The 10,201-nt window shown below is 50.7% G+C and overlaps 2 protein-coding genes across 3 annotated transcripts; one reads left to right on the top strand and one right to left on the bottom strand.

Annotated features, from left to right (window-relative positions):
* Positions 1–811: 811 nt before the first annotated feature.
* LOC104684551 (JNK1/MAPK8 associated membrane protein) lies at positions 812–6,548 on the bottom strand. 2 transcript variants are annotated; one of them, XM_039553124.1, is made up of 7 exons: positions 6,438–6,548; positions 6,196–6,287; positions 5,373–5,527; positions 4,120–4,326; positions 3,349–3,444; positions 2,514–2,590; positions 812–2,201 (listed from the first exon to the last, which is right to left on the bottom strand). In XM_039553124.1, the coding sequence occupies exons 1-6, from the start codon at positions 6,448–6,450 to the stop codon at positions 2,521–2,523; spliced, it is 633 nt and encodes a 210-aa protein (XP_039409058.1). In that variant the 5' UTR covers positions 6,451–6,548; the 3' UTR covers positions 812–2,201; positions 2,514–2,520. The 2 variants fall into 2 exon arrangements, with proteins under 2 accessions (XP_039409058.1, XP_039409057.1); XM_039553123.1 differs by having other exon boundaries at positions 3,263–3,444; positions 6,438–6,547.
* A 230-nt stretch (positions 6,549–6,778) lies between these two features.
* Positions 6,779–10,035, top strand: L3HYPDH (trans-L-3-hydroxyproline dehydratase). The gene is given in 6 exon segments (XM_010391937.2): positions 6,779–7,018; positions 7,020–7,333; positions 7,621–7,790; positions 8,064–8,186; positions 9,070–9,207; positions 9,541–10,035. Coding segments are annotated over 6 exon segments (1,101 nt in total). The 5' UTR covers positions 6,779–6,788; the 3' UTR covers positions 9,667–10,035.
* Positions 10,036–10,201: the final 166 nt, after the last annotated feature.

The following is a 10,201-nucleotide window of genomic DNA, read 5'->3' as shown; positions in this document are numbered from 1 at the left end:
GCCACCTGGGATAGTGGAAGGTGTCCCTGCCCTTGGCAGGTGGGTGTAACTGGGTGGTCTTTTAGTCTCTTTCAATCCAAACTATTCCATGATTCTCTGAATCTATAAAACACAAGCAGTGTGTGCAATCCTCCTGCTGCAGACTGGGACCGTTCATCGGAAGAACCAAGAACGCTTTAAGGCACAGCCTGGATATGATCATCCTTAACTTCCACTTCCTGAAGAGCTGTGATAATAGCAGTGAGGGGGCTGTAAAATAGTCTGAGCATCACTGATCTTCCCAGAACTGTGTGTTTGCTTTCCCACAAAGGATAGATAAAACTAACAGACCCCAACTTCTGCAGCTTGTGGCTGGGTGGTTATCGCAGCAGGACTACGTGGTTAATTAATGTTTATGTTCTTTAGTATTTTAATGGGAGCAATGTGTACTGCTGTGTCTGTGGCTGATATAAATATATATATATAATTCTTCTAATGCTACTGAGAGATGATAAAAAGACTTTATTAATTTGTATTTCACATTCTGGGTTTTGCTGAAGGCCAAAGCACTGGAGTCCAGCAGAAAGGTTAGTGGTTGGGGTGCCAGGCAAGGTCCATGGGGTGCACTGCCTTCCTGTAAGCTTTACTTTTAACAGAATCCCTCATTCTGCTTTCAAAATCAACACACGATTCTCCAGACCTAGCAAAAGATGTACCCTTTACCTGGGATTTGTTACTTTTCTTTTTAAAAACAAGATATAGCACAATATTTAAGCCCAATGCACATAGTCCACACAGAGAAATATACATGAAAGAGTAAAGTCCTTAGAAGTGGTATTTTAACATGAATTTTAATTCCATACTTTTCAAACTCTCCTCTAGATTAGTGTTTGCAAATCAGATATTGTACGTAGCAGTACAGACAGCATTTGATTTAAGAAGATCAATTACTTCCTTAATCCCTAAATAAAACCTTGCTTCTGCATGCAAGACCGAGTTTGTTTACACACAATTTTTAGGTGGAGTGAACCTGTCAACTGCCATTTCACATTAAAAACAAAAACTCACACAAAGCTTTCAGGAAGTAAAAAAAATAACAAAATCAAACCTGCTGTGGAGGAGAGTGACAGCTTGAGGCAACCTGGCTGAGATGACACCTTCTGTCCTTAGCAGCACTGGTAAGTGACAGAATAAAAAAAGCATTATAGTGACACATACATAGAAATATGCACTGTTACAGTCAATGATCCAGATAGTGCAGTTTAATTTGAGAGGATCTTCTTACTCTTGGTTCTGGTTTTGGCCCTTCAGCACTGCTCTGCATCTTCTTCTAGACCCCTCTGCAGCACCAAGTTATGGTGACCAATACTAACCCAACTACCAAGAAAAGAAAATCTTTAATCTTACCAATCTAATGCTCTCCAGGAAGGTCTCCATACATGAAGCACACAGAGCATAAACTCTACCTTCTAGAGAATTTTACAGTGCATTTCTTCTCCTTTTACCCAGCAGTCAGACTCAAACATCATGAGGAATCATGTACATGTTTTATCTTTTGATGGAAGGGAAAAGACAGTCTGTTTCCACTGCTGGGGGATAGAAGCTAGAGTATGTGATGAGAAAATCAAGTTCTCTGGTATATTCAAGCTCTATTTTTTTTTTTATTAAAGCCTACTGAAAACCAGGCTCTATTGTTTTATTCAAATATCATGTTAGGAAATGAACAATACACAAGCAAACCATTGTACTAGGATGTGTCCCAAGCTTTTTATACAGATTCACAGTGATAAATAGATAAAAAGACATTGCTTTCGATCTATACCAGATACTCAGGAAGAATACAAAGTGCAGCTTTTTAATATTATACAGTCTCACCCAGAGGTGTTTCACCAGAACTCTGGCACATAAACAACTTCTTTGAAAACAGAAGTTTCCAAAGCATGACAAGCACTAAAATTGCTTCATCCAGATCACTGGGTCAGAGTTGTTGGCACAGGCTCCTTTTAATGTCCATTCCCACCTTCAGAGAGGATGCGTGAGGGCTCTGTGTACTTCGCTGTCATCAAGTAGAAAAGGGCAGGGGCAGGTACCAAGGCAAGCAAAGGCAGGTCTTGCTCAAGCTTATCCAGTTTGGAAATGGAGATGATTCCATAGGCATGAAGTAACCAGTGGCTGAAGAGGACAACGAGCCTTTTCTTCCTCACAAGCAGATCCTTGAAAAACTTGCAAAATAAACACAATATCGTGTTAGCATTCAGCCTGTCACCCAGTACCTGACATTTAAGAGGTGTTACAGGTAGAGCACAGAGACCATGTGAAGCCTCCTGGGTTTGAGCCCCTCCAGCACACACACACAGTTCCTCAGTGCACCATCAGAGGGAATTCTCACGTGAGATTCCTCCAAGAGGAGAAGGGATAAAGGAAGAGGCTTAAATGTAAAATACGCCACGGAGAAAAGGCAAGAAACAAAATGGTCTCTGTTCACTCAAGTCTTTTTTACTCTGGGTTTTAACACAGGAAACGTGTTCACCTACCTCCACTTCAGAAGCAGACATGTACACAGCCAGTGTAACCAAAGACAGCACCAGGATGATGTATGGGAAGGCATAATCTAAAGGCAAACACGCAACACATTAGCAGGCAAAAAATGGCAGGGCTCATCCTTCAGCAGAGAGAGTTCTTCCAGAGGTGTGAAGCAATCTGAGCTACTCTAGCTGCCTCTTAGCATGGCACCACACATGCACAGCAGTGAGGGTCAGCCAAGCACAACCCTTCAACTGCTCCCTCTGAGGTTTTCTGCTGTTTCTTGCTAGAGTTACTCAACACTTACACCATGAACTGAAAAAGGCACATAATGAGAAAAGTAGTCAGGCTGAGTGGGGATTTTGTGGCACCTCTCCAAATGTGACAAGAATGCTGGAAGTTAAACCAAAAATAGCCCATCTCCCCAAATTTACACTGAAATCCATCTCCAATCACACAAACTCTGCCTTAGCAAAAAGTGGAACTAGCTCCCTCTGAAGTATTTTCCTCTCACACCCCCTCTATTCCTGTTTTGGGAAAGTGACAGTCTCTAGCAGCATGGCTGAGGCGAAGCAGTGTTGGTCAGGAGCCTGGTGAGGACAGAGCTCCTAACGAGCAACCTTTTCAGGCAAAACTCAAAATAACCCTATGCAATATCCTCATTCCCAAAGCAAAACGTGTCCCTTCCCTCTCTCCCCTAAGTCCTTTCTTAGTGTGCATTTATAGGTGTGTTCAGGAGTGTTTTTAGGAGAGAACTCACAGAGGAGGCCTCCTCCCACAGCCTGCAGCACGGTGAGGATGGGGAAGAAGTAGAGTGCTGCATAAATGCTTTTAAATCGGTCAGACCTTCCCAAACCACAGGCAATCTTCTTAACCAGGAGAGGCCGAAGCAGCATCATCAACACGAGACAGAAAGCGTAATAGATAAACACAATGGTGTACCTGGGGAAAAAAAAAGTAAAATTCCTTAAAATGGGCAGTTTTCTCATGGAGATTCGGGTCACAACCAAGGAATTTGGGGTTTGTCAGTGAAGTCTAAAGACTTTATAGGCAAAGGGTGTAAACACAGAATGATAGGCTTACTTTTCCTAGGGGAAACAGTCAAGATGTTTCCTTTCCAAGGAAAGGAAAACAAAAAGAAAAAAAAAGAATTTTTAAGCTACATAGTGACAGGATGAGAGGACATAGTCTCAAGCTGCATATGGAGAGGTGCAGGTTGGACATCAGGAGGAGTATCTTCACAGAAGGGGTGATCAGACACTGGAATGGGCTGTCCAGGCAGGTGGTGGAGTCACTGCCCCTGGAGATGTTTAAGGACAGACTCAGTGCCGTGGTGGTGTTGGGCCATAAGATGGACTCGATGATCCCAGAGGTCTTTTCCAACCTAATTGATTGTGTGGTACCCTGGGCTATGCCACTTTCTTTGATTACTCAGAAAGTCATTAAGTGCTGCTAAATTCACGTGAAACAGCTCAATGCACAAAAGATTCAGGGGATTGATTGTCACTGACCCCAGCTCTATCTGAACACTTCTGGCAGCTTTGAGGAGAGGCAGGGACAGACACCCAGCTGTACAAAGGGCAGGGGCAGACAGGAGCACAAACACTTCACACTCACAGGGGGTACACGGCCTCGTGGGTGCAGTGCACTGTGGTGATGTAGTCGGGGCTGGGGTTGTAGAGCATCGTGTACCAGTCCGAGAGCTTCTTCACCCTGCAGGAGCGGATGTGCAGGGAGCCCACGGGGTCGCTGACCAGCAGCGTCAGCACGGCCGCCACGCCGCACTCCAGCAGCGCCGTCAGGTGCTGCAGCACGGCGCTGGAACTGCGGGACAACACACACACACTCACTGCCACTCTGCCAGCTGCAGGGCACAGCCAAACACCCGCTGAAAAGAGGGGCCCTGGCCAGTGCAGAGCCTTCTATAGAGTGAAAATCCACTGAGTGAGGAAACTCTTTTACCATCTCAGGTGGTTTAGCATGGAAGAGGAAAGAGCACTGAGGGTAACACACCACACATCTCAGAAGGGGTGACATTGCTATATGTGATATAAGCAGAATTTCCAAAGCTGCAAGTCCTTGTTAAAGATGGTAAACATTCATATATTAAACATCCCCAGTCCCCTATGTTTTCAGGACTTATAGAATCACAGACTGATTTGGGTTAGAAAGGACTTTAAAGACCATCCAGTTCCAACCCCCTGCCAAGGGCAGGGACAGTTCAGTACACTCCAGAGCCATCACTTCTTAAAAAACTCCAGTCTAACACCTAATGGCCACATGCAGCTGTGGATTTAAATCTCTTTTTTACAGAACTTCTTTGATGTAAAGGCCACAGCAGCTCTGCTATCAAGACCAAAACCCAGAATACATGTTCTTAAAGAGAAAACTCAAACCCATTCTCTTGTTGCACTCATGCAGCCCTGCTGACCCTGGCCCAGGAGAGAGGGGATGGCACAACTCCCTGCTCCTGTCTGCTGGGAAACCCAGTCCACCCGAACTGCCAGATGGACTGTGCACCACCACATTAAAGAGGCACACTGCCCGATAATGGGCAGTGACTGGAAAGGGTGGCCTGCAGGACACTTACATTTGTAAATAAACCCTCCTACAGCTCCTCTACACTTACATGCAACCAGAACAGCTCAACCAACAAGGGTGGATGGGGCTCTGAGCAACCTGGTCTACTGGAAGGTGTCCCTACCCACAAGAGAGAGTTGGAACTGGATGATCTTTAAGGTTCCCCCCAACCCAAACCAGTCTAGGAGCCTAAGAACTGCTGGACAGTTCAATTCAGCTTCTCTGATTGACACTCATGGACAAAAGATTTCCAATTTTAAATAACTAATCTAGAGAAAGAGTACACAAACCTCTTCTTTCCAGAATACCACTCAATAAAGAACCAGTGTAAAACCAGGGGCAGCATGGCCATGAAGCCGAGGTACAGCCAGTCATAGCGGTCCGGAGATCCCATACATTCCCGGCAGATTTTGTTGTCATCGGTTCTTTGGCCTCTAGGACACACCTAAAGAAAGCAGAGGCTGTATTTACAATCCCAGTACCAACAGCAAATCACTGCAGTTCCTGGAAAAACAGCTTGAAGCAGGACAGGGCAAAACATACACCAGATTTTTAAAGAAATGAAACAATAACCCCAGTAATTTCTCAACTTAGACTTGCTTTCTCTGGGTCTTCTTTTCTAATACAAACAAGGGTGAAGCATAATTAGAAGACTTTCACCCAAAGCCTCCATTTTCCTCTTCTGCTATCACACCACTCCCTTTCACCTCAGCTCCCTCACCAGGCTGCTCACAACCCCTGTTCCCCAGTTTCTTGCTTCCCTTTCATCCCACCTTCCCTGGACCTCGTTCTCCCTTAGCACTCCAATGAAATCAGTGTGCACAGTGATTTATTTCAGCACACCTCTCCACACCATCCCGTTCTGTTCCAGCATTTCCAGCCCCGCCACTCAGCTCGGGATCAGCATAGAGCCTCCAGCACCTCCTTCGGGAACGTGACACGGTGCAGCTCCCGTTTCGCTCAGGGAGCTGAGCCGGCCCCCAGCAGCCCCCGATCACCCCGGCCCGCAGGGGCTGGGCTGGGGCCGCGGTGCTGCTCCCAGCGGGACCCGCCTGAGCTCCCGCACCGGGAGAGCGCCGGGCCACCCCTCCCCGGCCCCAGCCTCGCACTTACCCCGCAGTCCCCGTAGGTCTCCACGGAGCCGTTCACAGACAGCACGGTCCTGCCGCAGTACAGCCCGAGGCAGGCGGGCTGGATGTCCACAGCTGCGGGGAGAGCGCGGGCCGCGTTACTGGGAGGGGCACCGAGGGCCACTCGCGGTCCAATCCGCTGACAACATCCTCATCCACACCTCCACCCTCGCTCCCAGCCCAAGCCCCAGCCCCAGCCCGGCGCCCCAGCCCGGCCCGTTCTACCGGCGCGGAACATCGCGGTAACCCAGCACCGAGAGCCCCCGGCACTTCCGGCTCAGCGCTTCCGCTTCCGCCGGGGGTCGGCTCCACGCGGGAACGTGGGCGCGGGAGCACGCAAGGGGCGGGGCTCTGTGGGCGGGGGCCTGCGGGCGTGGGCGTGGCCGGGGAGCGGCGCGGTCGCTGCTGTGGGCGCGGCTTCAGCCGGGCGGGCGCGGCGGGGGCGCGGCCTCGGCTCGGCGCCCAGAGGGGGCGCGGCCTCTCTGGCGGGCGCGGCCTCGGGCGGGGCGGGGCCGCGCTGTGGGCGTGGTCTCCGGGGCTGTGGCCCCGCGGTGCCGCCCCGGCGGAGCGGGCGCGATGGCGGCGCAGGGCGGCGGTGACGGCGGCGGTGACAGCGGCGGAGCGGGACGGGCGCTGCCGCCGCACTCGCCCTCAGGCGCGGTGCTGCGGACGGTGGAGATGCACACGGGCGGCGAGCCGCTGCGCATCATCCCGCGGCTGGAGGCGGCGGAGCGGGCGGCGGCGGCGGCGGGGCTGTCGCTGCTGTCGCTGCGGCGGGAGGTGGCGGCCACGCAGGACCACGTGCGTGATGCACGAGCCGCGCGGCCACGCCGGCATGTACGGGGCCGTGGTGGTGCGCGGCGGGGCGGCCGCGGAGGGCGCGCACCTGGCGGCCCTGTTCCTGCACTGCGCCGGGTACAGCGCCATGTGCGGCCACGCCGTGATGGCCCTCGGCCGCTTCGCCCTCGACTACGGGCTGGTGCCAGCGCCCACCCGCCCCGAGACCGCCGTCCTCCTGCGCTGCCCCTGCGGGCCCGTCACCGCCTTCGTGCCCTGGGACGGCCACCGCAGCGGCAATCCCGTGCGCTTCCACAGCGTGCCTGCCTTCGCTGCTGCCACCGGTGGGAACCACTGGGTTTTTGGGAGGGTTGGTGGTGGCCGTGCAGGTGTTGGAGGTTGGTGGCCTGGCTGAAGGGCATCTGGCAAACGTCTCCCTAATTCCACTGAGGAATTCATCAGAGGTCATCAGGGATGCTGTAAGGTGTCACACACTGCTTTCTGGCATAGGAGTACTCAAATTGTCGTCCCTGTCCACTGCCCTCACATGCAGCTGGGTTCCTTAACTGTATGCAAGTCCATGGCTCAGCAAGTTTTTCCCCTCCTCACCTTCTTTGTTTTCTCCGCTCAGATTTGGCCGTTGACGTCCCTGGCCATGGGAAGGTGGTGGTTGACATCGGCTACGGTGGCACTTTCTATGCCTTCCTCAGTGCCGAGCAGCTGGGCCTGGACGTGTGCTCTTCAAAGACCAGAGACCTTGTCAGTGCTGCAAGTGCAGTGACAGAAGCGGTGAAGAAACAGGTATGGATGAGCACTGTGGTATCCCAGCATGTTCTCTTTGGGGCGACTGCACCAGACAGAGGCTCAGGATGGTGGGAAAGTCCCATTCTTCCAGCCCCATGTTGAATTTCAGAATCCTTACAAGGAGCCTTCCTGCTTCTGTCTCTGTTACCTGCAAAGCAGTGGTGGAAACGCAGCAATGTGGCCTTGTCCCCTTCCTCTGGTCTCTCACAGAAGCTGCACTGCACTTGCTGCTGTTGTGTGCATTTGTGACCCTCTCTGTGCTGTTCCCAGTTCAAGCTTCATCACCCTGAGAGTGAAGACCTGGCTTTCCTCTACGGCACCATACTGACAGATGGGAAAGACACCTTTAGCGAGGAGCCCACCACCAACATCTGTGTGTTTGCAGATGAACAGGTACAGAAAGGGGCTCTTCTCAGGCACATGAGGTGCCACCCTTGTCCCTTTGGCCCTTCTTACATCCACTGCAGAGAGGAGAGACCGTTCTGATTCTTGGTTTGGGCAGTGATTGCTTGTGCTGCTGTCGTATCTCTGGAGTGTCGATGCACACATTCTGGTTTTGCTCCTAATGGCAGAAGTACTTCTGCACACCTTAGATGGTGGCATTTTAAAAAGGTTCATACCCATAAGCTGTTGATAGGAGTTTTCCAGGAGTTCAGGGGCTGAGACAGGATCCCAACATAGTGCATGTCCCTAAAGTCCTAATCTAGGGAACATCTGCTGGGGATGACGAGAACAAGAGAGAAATGGGGTGTTAAAATTCTGTTCTTGTCTGCAGTGCATAATGTATCAAATAAATGGCAGGGGAAGTTTTGGTTGGACTTCCCAGCAATGAGGAGTGTGGAGCACTGGGACAGGTCACCTCAGAAGCTGGCCAACACTGTGTTTTTGGAGATTCTAAAAACCAGGCTGGCTGGAAGTCCCCTCAGCGTAAGGAGAACCAATCTTGCCTGGATGTGTGAGAATGGGGCAGGTGGCTTCAGCCCCTCTCAGTCCTTTTGCTATGATGCTGCGAAGATTTCAAGTGCTCCTAAATAGCCTCAGTGTTTATTCAGTCATCCATCCCTAACTGTGCCAAAGCCAATCACAGTGCAGAAGTACCCCAAACCTGTTTCTTTTTTCCTTCTCATTTGTGATGTATCTGGATTCTCTACAAAACCCTGGGTTAGAGGGGTTTCCCCCAAGTGCAGCGTAAAGGTGGCAGAGAGAACTGAGGGGAGCAATCTCATTTTATACTAAACCCCAAAACACCAGAGCTGATTCATCTCTTCTGCTGTAGGTTGACCGAAGTCCAACAGGTTCGGGGGTGACAGCTCGCATTGCCTTGCAATACCATAAGGGACTCATCCAGCTGGACCAGACCAGAACCTTCCGGAGCAGCACCACAGGCTCCTTGTTCACCGGGAAGGCAGTGAAGGCAAGTGGCTTGTGCTGGACTTTCCCCCTGTCTCAAGGGCTGCTGGAAATGTGCTCAGTGGGGAAGCAGAAAAACCTTTCTGTGCCTGGGGAAGGGTGTAGGGAAGGAGGGAGATGCCTGCAGGTCTTGCTTTCCCATGAGCCTCATACTTCAAGGATTTTAACTAAGTGTAAGACCTTGTTGTGTTGCATGGCCGCTTTGGGATGTACCAGGGTAGGGCAGAGCACTCGGTGAGAGGTGTCTGTGTAAGGGCCAGGTAGTACTAGAATTCCATGGGGTTGGGAGAGTGGAGAACCTTCTGTTACCTCTATCCTGACCCTAACCCCTCTGCAGGAAGCCAAGTTTGGGAACTACAATGCCGTCATCGTGGAAGTCTCGGGAGAAGCCTTTTACACTGGTACAGCCACCTTCACTGTCGAAGAGGAGGACCCACTGAAACACGGCTTCTTCTTCAAGTGACCCGAGCCACAGGTGGTGGCAAAGTCTCACTGATGGTGCTGCACTTCTCCTGCCCATGAATTTCTGTTCTGCTTCTCCACATGGCTGTTGTGACAGGAACAGCCTTGGGTGGTGTGACAGCATTTGTCACATTTCAAGATAACAGGCTTGTTGCCCTGTTGTGATTAGCATATTGGGGGCACTGTGATTAGCATATACAAGCTGCTCTGAGAAGCCATGGTGTTTTTCTTCTTTTTTTTTCTTTCTTTCCAATAGTTCTCAGAAAACGGAGCTGATCTTGGAGAACTGCCTTCAAATTTACGTGCCTTCTGTATGTCTGCAAATTATGAATTTCAAAGCCAGATTTGTATTAAATGCCAGCTGAAAACACCGCTGTTTTCCTTGTTTTCACTCCCAGAGCTCATTTCCAGGATTCTGCTGGTGTATCACGACTGTTGGTTTGAATTGCTAGCTCTTGTTGTCTCCTGCTCAGCCAGCTGTGCTGCTCTGTCTCATGCCCCAGCTTCCCTGCTCTGCCTGTCCAGACAACCCCTTT

Source organism: Corvus cornix, chromosome 5, assembly GCF_000738735.6.
Source record: "Corvus cornix cornix isolate S_Up_H32 chromosome 5, ASM73873v5, whole genome shotgun sequence".
Lineage (NCBI taxonomy): Eukaryota > Metazoa > Chordata > Aves > Passeriformes > Corvidae > Corvus > Corvus cornix.
Note: the sequence above shows the minus strand (reverse complement) of the source record. Positions and strands in the feature narration are given on the sequence as shown.